The sequence below is a fragment of the Bombus flavifrons genome, chromosome 6 (genome assembly GCF_040668555.2).
Source record: "Bombus flavifrons isolate JBK064 chromosome 6, iyBomFlav1_principal, whole genome shotgun sequence".
In the NCBI taxonomy this organism is placed as follows: domain Eukaryota; kingdom Metazoa; phylum Arthropoda; class Insecta; order Hymenoptera; family Apidae; genus Bombus; species Bombus flavifrons.
In genome coordinates, this window is record NC_138447.1 from 7,908,693 (window position 1) to 7,929,446 (window position 20,754).

The following is a 20,754-nucleotide window of genomic DNA, read 5'->3' on the forward strand; positions in this document are numbered from 1 at the left end:
AGTGCGATGACAACTCCCGTGATTCGAGGCAAACGACGGGCAGTTTTCGAGCAGTTACTAACCACAGAGGTGTGCTTGGGGCGACTTACGAATCCAAAGATTTGTCCAGTGCACGTTGACCCGCACGTACCCGGAATACGCGCGAACGAGTACGTCACGCTACGGTTTGAAAGAACTGAGCGACCGTGAGCCGATATATCGCGGGAACAATTTTTTCAGTGTGGTAAGCGAGGGGATCAAGAGAGACGAGATCTTTATTTTTCGTTCCAAGATAGATAAGTATCTTTGTACAGAATGAGCTTACAATGCACATAACATAGGTATCTATCTTATGATTAATTAAGGCTAAAACGCTCGCATCCCACGGTGTCCTGCGATGTCCCACGATGTCCCACGGTGCCCCCGCGGGGGGTTGTTAGTCCAGTCTAGATCACCAAAATTCTTTTAGAGGCTTTTGGTGATCCAAACTGGACTGTTGCGTAGTTCTTGGCTTGGTATCGTTTTCCAAAGATTAATCGACTGATTAATGTTTGAGAAACGATGCCAATTACCAGGTCTCACCACGAGGAGGTGACTACGCACGAGACCCGCCCATGGGTTATTTAACACTACACATCGATCTCGACATTCAACCTATTGGCAGAATGTCCAGTTTTGACTCTACTTGACCATGGGCCTGCGTAAAGAAATAGTTGTTTCGTAGTCTAACCGCGAAACACATATCTCCAACGCAGCGCTTACATGAATCTTTACAAACGTAGAACAAAGCATACGTAACGCAACATCTATCTCCCACACAACGGTTACATCGATCAGTACAAATATTATACAATAATTCGCATGCCTACTGGCAGCATTCGGTATCGAAGACACATTTATCTAACTTGGAACGAAAAGAAGAAAATGAAGCTACTGACACTGTATATACCATTTCGTGTCTTGCAGAAGGGACATACGAGTCGCTGTACTAAACTGTTTAACGTTCTTCTTTTGCGACGCTATAAGATATTGAAGATATTGAAAAGTTATATAACGTGATTTCAATAAGTTTCCCTTAAAAATGGGAAAACAAGAAGATGCCCGATGAATCAGACGATGAAAGAAAAACCGCGGCGCGCCCGAAACGAACGAGATCGCGATCTCTCGAAAGAACTAACAAACCTACGCGACGTACTCCCGTGTACCAGATAACTCTAAGGTTCGGCGGAAAGCCCAATCATTGACCTTCTCTCGATACCTGTCAAGTAGTCTGGATCTTATCACGGACGATGGCAAAGACCGATGATACTAGTGACCCAGCAAACAGGCCTGCAATTTAACACACTCCAACTGAAACAAGTGAGTACCCGGGGAGGGACCGCTGAACAGGATTACGAAGGCAAGAGGCCTCAACTGAACAGTGGGGTCCACTCACGAGGATGGACCGCTGATCAGGATTACGAAGGCATTACCCCAACTGCACAGTGGGGTCCCCCCGCCCGCGAGTTTTTCACTTAAACAGGATTACGGAGGACGTGAAATGCAGGTCTCTGTCCGAGTACCGAAGTACCAATCGGACAGTATTGCGGTCGCAGGTATCACCAGTGCGATGACAACTCCCGTGATTCGAGGCAAACGACGGGCAGTTTTCGAGCAGTTACTAACCACAGAGGTGTGCTTGGGGCGACTTACGAATCCAAAGATTTGTCCAGTGCACGTTGACCCGCACGTACCCGGAATACGCGCGAACGAGTACGTCACGCTACGGTTTGAAAGAACTGAGCGACCGTGAGCCGATATATCGCGGGAACAATTTTTTCAGTGTGGTAAGCGAGGGGATCAAGAGAGACGAGATCTTTATTTTTCGTTCCAAGATAGATAAGTATCTTTGTACAGAATGAGCTTACAATGCACATAACATAGGTATCTATCTTATGATTAATTAAGGCTAAAACGCTCGCATCCCACGGTGTCCTGCGATGTCCCACGATGTCCCACGGTGCCCCCGCGGGGGGTTGTTAGTCCAGTCTAGATCACCAAAATTCTTTTAGAGGCTTTTGGTGATCCAAACTGGACTGTTGCGTAGTTCTTGGCTTGGTATCGTTTTCCAAAGATTAATCGACTGATTAATGTTTGAGAAACGATGCCAATTACCAGGTCTCACCACGAGGAGGTGACTACGCACGAGACCCGCCCATGGGTTATTTAACACTACACATCGATCTCGACATTCAACCTATTGGCAGAATGTCCAGTTTTGACTCTACTTGACCATGGGCCTGCGTAAAGAAATAGTTGTTTCGTAGTCTAACCGCGAAACACATATCTCCAACGCAGCGCTTACATGAATCTTTACAAACGTAGAACAAAGCATACGTAACGCAACATCTATCTCCCACACAACGATTACATCGATCAGTACAAATATTATACAATAATTCGCATCCCTACTGGCAGCATTCGGTATCAAAGACACATTTATCTAACTTGGAAGGAAAAGAAGAAAATGAAGCTACTGACACTGTATATACCATTTCGTGTCTTGCAGAAGGGACATACGAGTCGCTGTACTAAACTGTTTAACGTTCTACTTTTGCAACGCTATAAAATATTGAAGATATTGAAAAGTTATATAACGTGATTTCAATAAGTTTCCCTTAAAAATGGGAAAACAAGAAGATGCCCGATGAATCAGATGATAAAGGAAAAATTCGCGGCGCGCCCGAAACGAACGAGATCGCGATCTCTCGAAAGAACTAACAAACCTACGCGACGTACTCCCGTGTACCAGATAACTCTAAGGTTCAGCGGAAAGCCTAAGCATTGACCTTCTCTCGATACCTGTCAAGTAGTCTGGATCTTATCACGGTCGATGGCAAAGACCGATGATACTAGTGACCCAGCAAACAGGCCTGCAATTTAACACACTCCAACTGAAACAAGTGAGTACCCGGGGAGGGACCGCTGAACAGGATTACGAAGGCAAGAGGCCTCAACTGCACAGTGGGGTCCACTCACGAGGATGGACCGCTGAACAGGATTACGAAGGCATTACCCCAACTGAACAGTGGGGTCCCCCCGCCCGCGAGTTTTTCACTTAAACAGGATTACGGAGGACGTGAAATGCAGGTCTCTGCCCGAGTACCGAAGTACCAATCGGACAGTATTGCGGATCCCTGGTATCACCAGTGCGATGACAACTCCCGCGATTCGAGGCAAACGACGGGCAGTTTTCGAGCAGTTACTAACCACAGAGGTGTGCTTGGGGCGACTTACGAATCCAAAGATTTGTCCAGTACACGTTGACCCGCACGTACCCGGAATACGCGCGAACGAGTACGTCACGCTACGGTTTGAAAGAACTGAGCGACCGTGAACCGATACATCGAGGGAACAATTTTTCCAGTGTGGTAAGCGAGGGGATCAAGAGAGACGAGATCTTTATTTTTCGTTCCAAGATAGATAAGTATCTTTGTACAGAATGAGCTTACAATGCACATAACATAGGTATCTATCTTATGATTAATTAAGGCTAAAACGCTCACATCCCACGGTGTCCTGCGATGTCCCACGATGTCCCTCGGTGCCCCCGCGGGGGGTTATTAGTCCAGTCTAGATCACCAAAACTATTTTGGATGATCAAGACCAGACTATACTCATGTAGTTTTTAGCTTGATATCGTTTTCAAATAATAATACTAATATTCAAAATAGTACTTGGTGTATTATTATTTGGAAAACGATACCAATTACCGGGACCCACCACGAGGAGGTAACTACTTTCGGGTCCCATTTACATAAAGAGTTTCTAAGCATTGGAAGCAGAGATGTAAAATTATTTTATAATAAAGAAGTGGCGTGTATTGAAATTTATTAATTAGAGTAGCTGTAGTACGTGGATCCGCATAATCATACTTGAATATTGAACTTATCATCGAAGAAACGAAACTATGCGAGGTACCAATTGTAGCGTGTATGGACAAATGATAAGATGTCGTTGCCTTCGGTTAAATTGCACTTGCTTCCTTGATTCCATGAATATGATGTTGTGTTCTTGGTTTTGAGCAGAAATGGAAAATTACATCTTAAAATTGCACTCTGTGTTACCACAGCTTTTATACGAAATAGTGAAATGAGAAATTAAATACTGCATTTAAAATTAAAAAATAATGCTATATAGAAATAAAATAGCACTTCAAAGACTTGATAGATTTCGTTAATAAAATATAACAAAATAAATCATTAATTCAGTCACTACGAATTGATGGAATTGATTTAAATCATGAATGTAGAGTTACTTTCGATTAACGGTACAACTGTTATAAGTTAAGAGCATAATTACTTTGAATTAATGCGACAATATGGTTATAAATTATTGATATAACTGTTAAGAATTAATGGAGTAATTGTTTTAGATTAATGGCTTAAATGTTATAAATTAATGGCTTAAATGTTATAAATTAACAGTTTAAATGTTGTAAATTGATTGCTTAAATGTTATAAATTAATAGCTTAAATGTTGTAAATTAATAGGTTAAATGTTATAAATTAATAGTTTAAATGTTAGAAGTTAATAGTTTAAATGTTAGAAATTAGTTGCTTAAATGTATAAAATAACAGTTTAAATGTTATAAACTAATAGTTTAAATGTTGTAAATTAATGGCTTAAATGTTTAAAATAACAGTTTAAATATTGTAAATTAGTGGCTTAGATGTTGTAAATTAATAGCTTAAATATTATAAATTAATAGCATAAATGTTATAAATTAGTAGCTTAGATGTTATAAATTAATTGCTTAAATGTTATAAATTAATAGCTTAAATGTTATAAATTAATAGCTTAAATGTTATAAATTAACAGTTTAAATGTTGTAAATTGATTGCTTAAATGTTATAAATTAATTGCTTAAATGTTATAAATTGATGGCTTAAGTGTTGTAAATTAATGGTTTAGACATTATAAATTAATAGTTACAATGTTGTTATTTGATATTTTTTCTTTATTTACCTTATATTTAAATTCTTCTTCGATGTTCACTCTCCGGAATTTCAGGCACAAATGAGCTCGCGCGCGACTTCCGTGTTCCTTATATAACTTGACAAGGTGTCGGTTTGTTAATCAAACGGTAACGATTTTTTGTCATAGCAGGAGGCGATTTTTCCATTATAACAAAATCGAATTGAACGATTTCTTAATTTTTATCGTAAATTGGCGTCTTTAACGATTTAATACGATATCCTTTTTTATCATTTTAATAGTTTCTACAACCTAAGACTAAATTCACACCTCCTTGATACTAGTTTTCGACTATCAATTAGTTTGAACAAAAAGGGAAAAGAGCCTAAGGGCAGTCGATAACGTTACTGTGAAATTAATTAAGGTATTAAATAATCAGACAAAACATTCATATGAAGCGTTATATTATATTATCGATATTCGTTCATTTACTCGTGCTAATTGAAAAATAAAATGTTCTTTTTTCTTGAATAACACCTACTCACTGTCTGCGATACTTAAAATTCTTATTTAATGCTTGTTTAAAATACCTTTTTAGTTCCTCTCACGTTAAACGAGTAAATATACTCGTCATAGTTGTAACATAAAATCTCTTTTATTCTCCAATACCGCCTGCATCGCAGTACGTGATACAGTTATTAATTATGTAGCAAATAATATGATCTAATTGGCTGTAATCCCGGTTAGGTATTTCTTCGTTAAATCTATCGATGTATTAGGCTATTAGCGGGAGACTTACTGATTCCTCGAAGAATGGTTTGATTCTTATAAATTAATGTTTTAAAATGTTGCCAATTAATGTTTCAATTGTTATAAATTAATAGTTTCATCGTTGTTAATTATTTGCTTAAATGTTATAAATTAATAGCTTAAGTGTTATAAATTAATAGTTTGAGTGTTAGGAATTAATGCTTTAAATGTAAAAAATAATAGTTTAAATGTTACGAATTAGAGGCTTAGATGTTGTAAATTCATGACTTAAATGTTGTAAATTAATTGCTTAAATGTTATAAATTAATAGTGCAGTCCAGTTTAGATCATCCAAAATTCTTTTAGAGGCTTTTGGTGATCCAATCTGGACTGTTGCGTAGTTCTTGGCTTGGTATCGTTTTCCAAAGATTAATCAACTGATTAATTTTTGGCAAACGATGCCAATTACCAGGTCTCACCACGAGGAGGTGACTACGCACGAGACCCGCCCATGGGTTATTTAACACTACACATCGATCTCGACATTCAACCTATTGGCAGAATGTCCAGTTTTGACTCTACTTGACCATGGGCCTGCGTAAAGAAATAGTTGTTTCGTAGTCTAACCGCGAAACACATATCTCCAACGCAGCGCTTACATGAATCTTTACAAACGTAGAACAAAGCATACGTAACGCAACATCTATCTCCCACACAACGATTACATCGATCAGTACAAATATTATACAATAATTCGCATCCCTACTGGCAGCATTCGGTATCAAAGACACATTTATCTAACTTGGAACGAAAAGAAGAAAATGAAGCTACTGACACTGCATATACCATTTCGTGTCTTGCAGAAGGGACATACGAGTCGCTGTACTAAACTGTTTAACGTTCTACTTTTGCGATGCTATAAAATATTGAAGATATTGAAAAGTTATAAACTCTAACGTGATTTCAATAAGTTTCCCTTAAAAATGGGAAAACAAGAAGATGCCCGATGAATCAGACGATGACAGAAAAACCGCGGCGCGCCCGACACGAACGAGATCGCGATCTCTCGAAAGAACTAACAAACCTACGCGACGTACTCCCGTGTAAAAGATAACCCTAAGGTTCAGCGGAAAGCCCAAGCATTGACCTTCTCTCGATACCTGTCAAGTCGTCTGGATCTTATCACGGTCGATGGCACCGACCGATGATACTAGTGACCCAGCAAACAGGCCTGCAATTTAACACACTCCAACTGTAACAAGTGAGAACTCGGGGGGGGACCGCTGAACAGGATTACGAAGGCAAGGCCCCAACTGAACAGTGGGGTCCACCCCCGCGAGATCGCCACTTGAACAGGATTACGGAGGACGTGAAATGCAGGTTTCTGTCCGAGTACCGAAGTACCAATCGGACAGTATTGCGGAACGCAGGTATCACCAGTGCGATGACAACTCCCGTGATTCGAGGCAAACGACGGGCAGTTTTCGAGCAGTTACTAACCACAGAGGTGTACTTGGGGCGACTTACGAATCCAAAGATTTGTCCAGTGCACGTTGACCCGCACGTACCCGAAATACGCGCGAGCGAGTACGTCACGATACGGTTTGAAAGAACTGAGCGACCGTGAACCGATATATCGTGGGAACAATTTTTCCAGTGTGGTAGGCGAGGGGATCAAGAGAGACGAGATCTTTATTTTCCGTTCCAAGATAGATAAGTATCTTTGTACAGAATGAGCTTACAATGCACATAACATAGGTATCTATCTTATGATTAATTAAGGCTCAAACGCTCGCATCCCACGGTGTCCTGCGATGTCCCACGATGTCCCTCGGTGCCCCCGCGGGGGGTTATTAGTCCAGTCTAGATCACCAAAACTATTTTGGATGATCAAGACCAGACTATACTCATGTAGTTTTTAGCTTGATATCGTTTTCAAATAATAATACTAATATTCAAAATAGTACTTGGTGTATTATTATTTGGAAAACGATACCAATTACCGGGATCCTCCACGAGGAGGTAACTACTTTCGGGTCCCATTTACATAAAGAGTTTCTAAGCATTGGAAGCAGAGATGTAAAATTATTTTATAATAAAGAAGTGGCGTGTATTGAAATTTATTAATTGGAATAGCTGTAGTACGTGGATCCGCATAATCGTACTTGAATTTTGTACTTATCATCGAAGAAACGAAACTATGCGAGGTACCAATTGTAGCGCGTATGGACAAATTATAAGATGTCGTTGCCTTCTTTTAAATTGCACTTGCTTCCTTGATTCCATGAATATGGTGTTGTCGCCTTGGTTTTGAGCAGAAATGGAAAATTATATCTTAAAATTGAACTCTGTGTTACCACAGGTTTTATACGAAATAATGAAATGAGAGATTAAATGCTGTATTTAAAATTAAAAGATAATGCTATATAGAAATAAAATAGCACTTCAAAGACTTGATGGATTCCGTTAATAAAATAAAACAAAATAAATCATTAATTCACTCACTACGAATTGATGGTATTGATTTAAATCAATGAACGTAGAGTTACAAATTAATGGCTTAAATGTTATAAATTAATAGCTTAAATATTGTAAATTAATAGGTTAAATGTTATAAATTAATAGTTAAATGTTATAAATTAATAGTTTAAATGTTAGAAGTTAATAGTTTAAATGTTAGAAATTAGTGGCTTAAATGTATAAAATAACAGTTTAAATGTTATAAATTAATAGTTTAGACGTTCTAAATTAATTGCTTAAATGTTATAAATTAATAGCTTAAATGTTGTAAATCAATAGGTTATATGTTATAAATTAATAGTTTAAATATTAGAAATTAATGGCTTAAATGTATAAAATAACAGTTTAAATATTGTAAATTAGTGGCTTAGATGTTGTAAATTAATAGCTTAAATGTTATAAATTAATTGCTTAAATGTTATAAATTAATAGCATAAGTGTTGTAAATTAATGGTTTAGACGTTATAAATTACTGGTTGCAATGTTGTTGTTTGATATTTTTTTTTACTTACCTTATATTTATGTTCTTCTTCGATGTTCACTCTCCGGAATTTCAGGCACAATAGAGCTCGCGCGCGACTTCCGTGTTCCTTATATAACTTGACAAGGTGTCGGTTTGTTGATCAAATGGTAACGATTTTTTGACATAGCAGGAGGCGGTTTTTCCATTTTAACAAAATCGAATTGAACAATTTCTTAATTTTTATCGTAAATTGCCGTCTTTAACGATTTAATACGATATCCTTTTTTATCATTTTAATAGTTTCTGCAAGCTAAGACTAAATTCACACTTCTTTAATACTAGTTTTCGACTATCAATTAGTTTGAACGAAAAGGGGAAAAAAAGCCTAACGGCAGTCGATAACGTTACTGTGAAATTAATTAAGGTATTAAATAATCAGACAGATAACATTCATATTAAGCGTTATATTATATTATCGATATTCGTTCATTTACTCGTGCTAATTAAAAAATAAAATGTTCTTTTTTCTTGAATAGCACCTACATCACTGTTTGCGATATTTAAAATTCTTATTTAATGCTTATTTAAAAGTCAGGTACCTTTTTAATTCTTCTCAAGTTAAACGAGTAAATTTACTCGTTATAGTTGTAACATAAAATGGCTTTATTTCTTCAATACCGCCTGCATCGCTGTACGTGATACAGTTAATAATTATGTAGCAAATAATATGATGTAATTGGCTGTAATCGCGGTTAGGTATTTCTTCGTTAAATCTATCGATGTATTAGGCTATTAGCGGGAGACTTACTGATTCCTCCAAGAAAGAATGGTTTGATTCTTATAAATTAATGTTTTAAATGTTGCCAATTAATGTTTCAATTGTTATAAATTAATAGTTTAATCGTTGTTAATTATTTTATTAAATGTTATAAATTAATAGCTTAAGTGTTATAAATTAATAGTTTGAGTGTTAGGAATTAATGGTTTAAATGTAAAAATTAATAGCTTAAATGTTACGAATTAGTGGCTTAAATGTTGTAAATTCATGACTTAAATGTTGTAAATTAATTGCTTAAATGTTGTAAATTAATGGCTTATATGTTATAAATTAATAGCTTAAATGTAAAAAATAACAGTTTAAATGTTGTAAATTAATGGCTTAGATGTTGTAAATTAATAACTTAAATGTCTTTTAACTTTTAACTTTTAAGAATATGTCTTATAGCAGTATTTTCAGTAATAAACGTAGTAATAAGGGAAGCCTTAATAAGGGGCGCTGAAAAAGAAAGAAGCAGTAGCCAGAAGGGCTACTAAAATTCAATCGTCTTCCACTCTATATAAACCCGATCAACACGCCGAGAGTGGAACTGAATATTCTTGTTTCGCAACACTAATTTACTACTAATATTTATGAAGCAGAAAATTCTCAAAATCAAACGCGACGAGTGCTTCGTTATATCTGCAATATCAATTAATCTACAATTAAAAAAAAAAAAAAAAGAAAAGTCTGGAAATTCCCGATATATGATACCCAACGCTAATAAGTATAAATCTACGCACTCGTATTTAAGCAATACGCAACACTAATAGCGAGAGATCGAAGTGCAACCATTTAAGAGGTTGCTGATGAACGATCACACTTGCACAGCTCTTGCAGCTGTACGTGTGATCCAGGAACAGTGTCCGACAATTGCAGTCGGAGGGTTGGGGTAGTTTGTGAACGCAACTCTACTCAACAAAACGCGATCATTCATTATCGCAACGCTAACAGGAAAAATTAGCAGAACTCGCGATGGAACAATATCGCAACGCTAACTCTTATAGTGAATCTAATAAAAATTACTATTTACTATATAAAAAAGCTACTTTAAATATTCTGGTATTGCTACTTGCAATACTATAAAATTAATTGAAAACTAATACTTTTATAATCTAATTTTAAACAATAGAAAACAGGAAAAATTCTAAAAATTGCAAAAGACAATCGCGATATCGTAATTCGCAACTCTAAAACAAACGCGATTATCATTTTATCGCAACTCTAAAGCAAACCCGATAATCATTTTCTCGCCACACTAATGAAAAGCCGCGATGTTATTTCGCAACTCTAACACAACCCGTAATTAATTTATCGCAACATTAATAAGAAAAATCGCGAGTGGAGGGCAGACATATCGCAGTGCAACCATGTAGGAGGTTGTCGATGAATGATCACACTTGTACAGCTCTTGCAGCTGTACGTGTGATCCAGGAAAAGTGTCCGACAATTGCAGTCGGAGGGTTTGGGCAGTTTATGAACGCAACTCTACTCAACAAAACGCGATCATTCATTATCGCAATGCTAACAGGAAAAATTAGCATTACTCGCGATGGAACAATATCGCAACGCTAACTCTTATAGTGAATTTAATAAAAATTACTATTTACTATATAAAAAAGCTACTTTAAATATTCTGGTATTGCTACTTGCAATACTATAAAATTAATTGAAAACTAACACTTTTTTAATCTAATTTTAAACAATAGAAAACAGAATAAATTCTGATACGTATAGTTCTATAAGAAATTCTAAAAATTCATAATAAAATTTGCAAAAGACAATCGCGATATCGTAATTCGCAACTCTAAAGCAAACGCGATAATCATTTTCTCGCCACACTAATGAAAAGCCGCGATGTTATTTCGCAACTCTAATACAACCCGTAATTAATTTGTCGCAACACTAATAAGAAAAATCGCAATATGCCCAATGGGACGATGGACCGATATATACATCGGCCAAAAAAGCAAACTACTACTACTACTACTACAAATACTAAAATCGAGCATAGTGACAAAGTAGTAACAATAATGACTTCCCATGCTCTGGATGACCCAGAGGATGGGGAGCCATTAGTAGTTGCCCTCTTGAGTGGCAGTTTGCCGGGCCTCTTCGGCTTATAGCCTCTTCTTTCTTCGGGCGCAATGCCCGCTGAAACTTAAATCTAAGCTCGAGACTTCTAAATCGCAAACAAAAAAATAACTTATGAAATAAAAATATAAACCGCGGAAGCTGATTGAAGTGCACATGGACTGATCAACGATCACAGCAGTGATCGTTGCCCACTCGCATGTGCGTGCTCGAGCAATATACGTTCGTTTCGAGCCCACTCGCGACCGCGACCGCGAAATTCGAAAAATCGATAGGCAAAACCAAAGCATGCTCTACCCGTGCCAGTTTCACCGTCGATTTTTCAAATTAGATTTCCAGAAACAGGTTGGTCACACGAAAACGCGCCTACCCGACCAGAGACTGTGCCAACCTGCCCGGCCCTGCCTACTTACAATTAACAGACATACCAGAAAGTATACTACCTATCCTACCTAACGCGATATTTAAAAAATGGCAAAACAGGCACACCAACACACTCGCTCCACGGTTCTCACACATAACACCCGGGTGCAAAGGTCCTACACTAGAGAGGACGTCCCGGGACGCCTCCGACACCCGAGCTTAACACAACATGCACACTCTAAGGTACGTACCTTTTTCCTGAAATCGACTGACGAAGGCTAGTGACCATTGCGTAAAACGTGATCAATCACGTCTACAGAGATTATATTTTTAAAATAAATATAAGTAAATTTGAAATTATAATTGCAATTGATACCAATATTAGGAGTGTGATTACACTTAATCGTGTGGATGACATTATCAGAAATTTTGATAGTATCGACATGTAAATTGAATCGATATATGTCTCGACATTTTTAATATTTGAAGTTTTAACGAATGAGAAAAAGCGACGCAAATCCACGGCCTAACAACACACGCACATAATGTGGAAAATACGTCGTGCACGATACACTAACACATCGTCAGTCGCTTAGAAATTATTACATTACTTAGTTCTAGATCATCGTGCCCAATGTCTTTCTCCCATTCAAGTGGCACCTGGGCACGTGAATGAGGTCCTGACAATGGGCACGGAAAGGGTTAAATCTGAAAATCCTGATCTAAAAGTATGATTAGTTTGTGTAATTTTTATTTAACGGACTAACGCTCTTTGATTTTATATTTTACTACTTTGTATCTGATTAAATCTACTTTATTAATTTAATAGTAATTAAGTAAGTCTACTTTATTAATTTAATAAATCAGAACAAAATTTTAATATTGCAATAAAGATAGCGTTAATTGAAAAAGACTGAGACTCGATCAAATGAAATAATTGACTCTAAAAATATTACTAAGAAAGAAATAATCTCAGGCGATCTCTTTATCAAAGCACATACTCGAAAATGCAGAGGCAGTGTTCAAAATTATTGCTTTGATTCAAAAATCTGCCTGTCGCGAAGTGCCTTCTTGCACGTAAAATTTCACACATTCTTGTACGGAAAAAAATGAATTTTAACTCATGTTTTAAATTCTAGCCGAAGTTAAATAAACGAACGTGACTTAATATTGTCACGATCAGTTCATTGCTTAAGATCAAGTATATTTATGTCATACAGATATATTCGTGTAGATATTTGTCATTTGCAAATATTCATACGGAATATTAACATGCATATTTATAAATAACACGAATATATTCTCAAGTGCATATGTTTAACCTAATTATTAATAAACTAATTATTATAATCGCGCTGTGCAAGAAGACCTATCCTAAACTAATAAATTTGAAAAAATGAGTGTTACTACTCACGGGTATAAAAAATACCCGCGGTCACTATGCTCGCAAAAAATTCTACGTAATACAACCGGTCACCCGTGCCGATTCGGACCTTTCATCCTACGACATGATTGAGTGACCGGAGGAACAGAAATGCATGCGACTCACCGTTCGAAGCGGAGAAATAAAGGACGTACCACCCCAGCGAATATCATCAGGAACCGTGTAAGGTCCAGTGGTGGAAATGGAGCTTGCGAAAAATCTGTTACAGAACAAAACACGATGAGTGATTGCTGATTATTTAAAAAGTTGGATATAATGAAAAATAACTTATAATATTGACTTTAGTAACTTTGGTAATAATAAAAATTGAAATTATAATAAACGTTGATAAGTATAAAAACTGAAACTCTAATATGAAAGTTTAAAATCTAAAAATTAAGAATCTAATGATTTCTGAAATATGTTAGTCATTTGTTTCATAATTCGGTATTAAGACTTTAACACTTATTTTATTTCAATGAAAGAATAACCTCAGAAAATGCTAACCTCGCAAATTTTCGATTAAATTGCATTTCTTAATTGATAGTGATTAAAGAAGACAAAGAAGTTGAAGCAGTGATATGTCTATAACAAAACATAAAATATCATTAATATCGTTAATACATAATAACAAACATGGAACTTTAGCAATAATAAAGACTAAACTCTAATAAGTATGAAAATTGAAACTCTAATATAAAAGTTTGAGAATAAAACATTCAGTGATTTTTGATACGTATCAGACAGTTTTATTGTACTTTAATGTTAAGACCTTAAGACTTTATTTCAATTAAAAAGGACATTTACAACTTTCTAAATTATCAATCATTTTTATTTTATAATTAAAAATATTTCAAACAAAATATAATAAATAGAAGAAATTGAAATACGATATATAAAACTACTTACATTCTTGAGCTCCTGGAGAGGCTTTATCCTCTTGAGGGAGGCACTGACTCTAATACCGAAAACGAATATTCAAAAAAATAAATATGTAAAAAAAAAAAATAAAAGACTACGTTACCGCGATCGCTTAAATTATGATCAGCGAACAAGGACTCTAATATCGCGTACAAATTTAATTGATAAAAGTTTATTACTCTCGCGTGTGATTATTCGATCGAATTTAATAAAAAACATCGTGATTTTAAAACATTGAGAAGAAACTATTGCGTAGCAAACACTGACTCTACAACCGCATTGCGCGCGGTCACAAATATTTCTTGAAAATAAAGCTTTTTAATAAAAGGGTGGGTTGGGAGGGTGGAAAAGAAGTTAAATATCGTTTTGGCAATTTTCTTCTTTTCCCTATCGAACGTTTATTTAGAAAATACTGCTATTTTTTTTACACTTAAAAATTATTATTAAGAAATTGAAACAAGTATGAAAAATATTGGGTGAAAATTGTGAGATATTTCTCAATACCGTGAATGCATTGCAATCGTTTGCAAGAATTACACCGTTCGTTATTAGAATACGAAAATGTTATAAATTAATTGCTTAAATGTTGTAAATTAATAGTTTAAGTGTTATAAATTAATAACTTAAATGTTATAAATTAATACTTTAAATGTTGTAAATTAAGAGTTTAAATGATGTAAATTAATAGCCTAAATGTTATAGATTAATGGCTTAAATGTTGTAAATTAATAATTTAAATGTTGTAAATTAATAGTTTAAATGTTGTAAATTAATTGCTTAAATGTTGTAAACTAATAGTTTAAATGTTATAAATTAATAGCTTAAATGTTAGAAATTAATAATTTAAATATTGTAAATTAATAGCCTAAATGTTATAAATTAATAGTTTAAATGTTGTAAATTAATAGTTTCAATGTTGTAAACTAATAGTTTAAATGTTATAAATTAATAGCTTAAATGTTATAAATTAATACTTTAAATGTTGTAAATTAAGAGTTTAAATGTTGTAAATTAATAATTTAAATGTTGTAAATTAATTGCTTAAGTGTTATAAAGTAATAGTTCAAATGTTGTTGATTATTAGCGCAAACGTTATAAACTGATAACTTAATTAGTAACAGTTCTTCTAAGACCTTCACAGTACGAGAGTTCGAAGAGAAAGAAACTCGACCTCGAGTCGCGTGTGCCTTATATATCTAATGACATACACTTGACAAGGTGACAAAAAGTAAACCGCACGTTAACGGTTTGCTGATGTAAACACTGATTTTTCCATTATAATACAATCAAATTTAATAAGTTTTTAACTTTTATTGCAAATTGACGCCTTCAGCAATTTATTACAATAACCATTTTTATAATTTTAATAATTTTTACAATATAAAACTAAATTCATACTTTTGTAGTACTAGTTTTTGATTTAGAACTGTGTTATTTATATCAAATGCCTCTTTATGCAGAAAATAACTATACTATTGTATAATAGTCAAACGGTATAACTATTATAAATTAAGAACATAGTTATTTTTAATTAATGAGAGCATATTGTTATAAATTAATAGTGTAATTGTTAAAAATTAATGAACCAGTTTACTTAGATTAATAATAAATTGTTTTTAAATGAATAGCGTAACTGTGACTACAAAAAGTACTAGCGCATTGCCTTATTTTTTGATAAAGCATTTTTATCAGCTTCTATACATTTCATTTTCATAGTATTACATTTTTATAGTTACGTGAAAATTATATGTTTGTGGTTCTTCGGCTTTTAGTCGTATTTGTAATAGCACATTGTACTTTGTTCCAACGTTTCGTGAACATTCCAGTTCGCTTTTCCGGGACAGACCTGTTCCACGCAGAATTTCACTCCCAGTGCAATAAACGTGTCCAAAAACATATATTTCAATCGATGTTGGACCACGATATTAAACACATTCATACTACTAAATTTATTTAATTTAGACGTCTTTTTCAAGACTCAAGCGAATCTTTTCAAGATAAATCGATTTTAATTATTGATCTATCGCTCTCTGTTCTTCTATCGTATCTTCCAACGATATATAATCGCCTGAGATAATATCAGTAAAACTTCGAAACTTCTCGGCTCAAGCTTCATAAAAAAATAAAAATTGTCTTTGGAAAACTCTGTAAAACAGCGTAGAAATATGACTTCGAAATAACCAAAGCTACGTACATAGTAAGATACATAGCTGTGGGTTAAAGATGAAGTTGTTTTATCATCCATATTCTTAAAAGAGATCTCACGCGCAATGGGGCATTCTATAGGAGCGCGCAAGAGCGGACACATTTGCGAATAGTTTCGAGTTACGATGAAGAGGGTAAGTTGCTTGGCGTAGTTCCATGGACACGGCCGGAATAAAGGAGGTTTCTTTGCTTTATGTGACCTCTGTGTCGACACTACTTTCGTAACGGACCGTATTGTCCCTTGCACTCAGCGAACAGTCGTTTTGAACTTGAAGTGGAAACGAGTACTATCAAACGAATTGCTGTTCAAATACTTATCGAATTCTCTTTGTGCCGATGTAAGCCACATGCAGAGGAACGTTTAAATTTATAAGAGATGGGATCGACTAAATCATCCAGACATTCAGAGATCAATGGGTTTATTTGATTTCGTTAACTTTACCGTTTCTACGGCCGATAGTGATAAATACGATCGATACTGATAAAAATAATATCTGAGGTGGTATGTTGGCGAAGGTGCCCACAAGAAATACTCTTGATGTTCAACAAAAGAGTTTATTAAACTACTAACAATCAACAGTCAACAATTTACGGTCAACAATTAACGATTAATTATTAACTATCAACAACAAATAACGATTAACGATTAACTACAATTAACGATTAACTACAATTAACGATTACCTATCAACAACAATTAACGATTAACTATCAAGAGTTAATAATAACGTATCTCTAATAGTGTTTGCTCCGCTATGACGCTAACCTTTCGCACCGCGCAGCTCGGGGCAGAATGAATCTTTGGTTCGAAAACAAACAGATTCTATTCTTTGTTGTCCCTCGATATCCCCACTACGCACGCGTTTATCAGATGTCCGCGACGGTTGCCGCGTATGCAATCTTCCGAATATTCGGCGAAAGAACCGTAGAAATATCGATGGTACATTAGGCATGTCGGCCTTACGCTTTGAAGGTATAGCGCTTTGTGTCGCGAAGCCGTTGGAAAGTTCCGTGGTCGAGTGCCGCCACATATCAAATAGCGAGCTTGCATTCATTTGATTGAAATTAAAACAAAATTCTACTAATATCAATAAATTTGATAGACCTTTGGTTCAGTTGAATTGTACCTTTAACTTAGGATATTCATTCAAGAAATTAGTTTTACCCTTTGCGAGCAAATTTTATTCGTAATCATCAAAGCATAGACAGGTAGATGTAGATCGAACGAAACGTAACGGATATTCGTGATTTAGAAAGGACGTTCGACTTCCGGTGCAGTTGCAACGAGCCATGGCCACGGAGGCGGAAGCCGCAAGGGAGGCACGGGCCAAAGTGATTGCAGCGGAAGGAGAGATGCTGGCTTCCCGTGCTCTGAAAGAGGCCAGTGATGTCATCTCCATGAGTCCAGCTGCTCTTCAGGTACGTTCCAGACTGTCTCCTCGAGGAACGTCAAAGATATCTTTGTAATTCCACTGCGTTGCTTCTCTCGCTGCTCTGTGTGTGGTTGAGAATCTACCGTTAATTACGCTGTACCACTAAATTAAGCCTTCGTGCAACGAATTATTTTGGTTTCTCTAGAACGTTACTATGGCGACCCTTCTACAGTCGTCGGTAACGGAATCAACGCAGGTCTCTTGAAAGTCTTCGTTTAACCATTCTATCCATCCAAACAGGACCGAAACCTGACCAGAACCTAATCCCAACTTAACTCGCCAATTTCCATAGACACTTGCACATGGCACGTTCTACTTATTTTACGACATAATGTCATGACATAATTTAGAACGAAAGCGATAGCTTTTAGGTTCTGACGTGTTCTGGTAATCAGTTTAATATCTATTTCAACGCGTTCAACGTCAACGCAATATTTTTTTCGCAACGTTTCTTGCAGTAGATATATGTTTACTAATTACATTTATACGGTTTCACACTCGAACAACAGACGCATTTGTTTACCATAACGTAATTGCGTGCATCGAAGAGACTTGCTTGTATTAAAATGTTGAACTTTTATTCAGAAAATTTTTGTGCAATTTCTCCATAAAACAGAGTATAAAATAAAAAATCAACCAACAGACTGTAATTAAATTCCATGGAGAACGTACAGCGAAATTAGAATGGTAAATTCGAGGGAAAAAACCGCGGAAAATATTAACGCTTCGAAAATATCAATCCAAATGGCCATTGGAAGTGCGCGGAAAGAATTCGAGTTTTTCAACACCGACTAACTAAATTATAATACAATAGAATCGTTAAACAATTTCGTGTAAAAACACAGTTGCATGTGTGTTATGTTCCATAAATGGGCTCTCTCGTACGATAATTCGATCGAATTAATATCGTAGCGAAATTTTACGAGTTCCAAGCTACGATACAACTTAACTTTATCATAATTATTCGTTTAAGATGATTTTTCGAAGAAATTTAGTTTGCAAGGGTTCGAAACAAACTTAATATCTTACTTATATATATATCTTACTTTATTACTTTTAAACAACAACGTGCCCTTCAACTACTCCGCGATAGACAAATTCAACGTTCGCTGAATTTTTCACTGTATGTCCAACAGCTACGATATCTACAAACACTGAGCAACATATCTGCGGAGAAGAATTCGACCATCATCTTTCCTTTACCGGTCGAGTTTTTGGCTCCGTTCTTTACTAACAATTTCCATCCAAGAGCAATTCAAGAAGCTGTTCGAACGTCGTCGGAGCAGTTGTGCTCGAAGCAGCTCAAGGTTCAGCCCGACATCCACTCAAACGCAGACAATATCGATGTGTCAAAGTGAAGAGGTGTGTCAAACTTCGATTATCCTTAGCAAATTTCGCCAACTTCGAACGGTATGTCGGATTAATTGGGGTGACCTTTGATCCAATTCACTGGTAAGCAGATACGCTCGATTGGAAACCGATACGAGCATACGCGAGATTCGACGCGTTTGTTGGTCGTCAAAGCGCCGTGTCACCCTTTAGCTAAAATCTCTGTTTCATTTCGCGCGATTTTGGTGTGTAGGAACGACAGACGCGCGACCAGAAACGCGACAAACTCGACAAATAAATAGGTAAACTTGTAATTCGTCACCGGGCTCCCTGTTTGACCTCCGAGCCTTTACGCGACGAAAAGAAAATATACGCGTAGACGAATGTCGCGAGCTCGACTTTTTCAACGAACGATTGCGACGAGAAGATACGTTGACGAATATACGTTCGTATTAGAATTCTTCTTTTGCGCGAGGAAGAGAAAGCGCACGTAAGTTGAAAATTTCGAGTTCGCCGTTCGTAACGACCGATTGCGATAGAAAGACGCGTTGGTACATATAAGTTTTATGGTTTTGGAATGATTGCAGCTTACAATGACAGTGCCTAGAAAAGGGTTTCCACGTACCCTGATTTCCCAATGAAGCGTTTTTTCTATCAGGTTCCACTTCGTTTTAGTACCAAATTTTTGTAGTCGCGCGAAGTTACGAAATTTGATATGTTTGATCTGATCGATTGCTATTGGGTTGGCGGATTTTGTCATTAGGTGGTATTAACAAAATCCGCAATCACTTAGTTGCCAAACCAATATTATAATTTGTACGCGAATTTACCGCTTGCTAGCAGATATTTTCCGTGTATTAATTCTTTCAGAGTTATGAATCTACGAATATATATATGAGCTTTGAAAAATTGTTGATCGCATGATACGAATCTATTTATGCGTCTGCGTGCAGCAGTATGCGTGTCGAATATAATTTTTACGTCTGGCTTTACAAATTAAAAATAAAAGCAGCAATAACGAATTCTGCCTTTGAAATCTACGCTTACAGGTATTCAGTTTATCGGACTTTTTCTCTCGTGAATGTAGAATTCATTACAAGTGATTTAACACACGTTCAAGTTTTAGCATTTTGGCTTTCGAATAATTTCAAGCGTGCTCGATATCATTTCTATCAAAAGCGAGAAATTATTCCATCATTGTGAAAAATAAGCGGCGTATAATAAACTCGTGTCATCAGATATCTTGGGGCTTGAAACAGTTAACAGGAGCAAACAAAAATATATTATTAATTGATCAGAGGGATAATATTTCCAATAAAAGACGAGTTACATTGAATTTATATTTAACGTCTCCGTGAAGTATATTTAATGTTAAGTGGTTACTGAAGTGCGAGTAGATAAGCTACCTCTACCATTTTCGTATTAATTATGGACGCGATGTACGGCGTAGAATTAAATTTTACACAGTTTCAAGCGTGTTTTAAACATTTTTCAAAATGAG

The 20,754-nt window shown here is 35.8% G+C and overlaps 1 protein-coding gene across 3 annotated transcripts in view; it reads left to right on the forward strand.

Moving 5' to 3' along the window:
- Positions 1-20,754, forward strand: part of LOC138180753 (band 7 protein AGAP004871) — a 44,697-nt gene that overhangs the window by 15,396 nt on the left and 8,547 nt on the right. For all 3 annotated transcript variants that reach the window (XM_069114888.1, XM_069114886.1, XM_069114889.1), the window contains 2 exons: positions 17,745-17,910; positions 19,061-19,286. In XM_069114888.1, coding sequence (XP_068970989.1) covers positions 17,745-17,910; positions 19,061-19,282 — 388 coding nt within the window. In that variant the 3' untranslated portion in view covers positions 19,283-19,286. The remainder of the gene's footprint in view (positions 1-17,744; positions 17,911-19,060; positions 19,287-20,754) is intronic.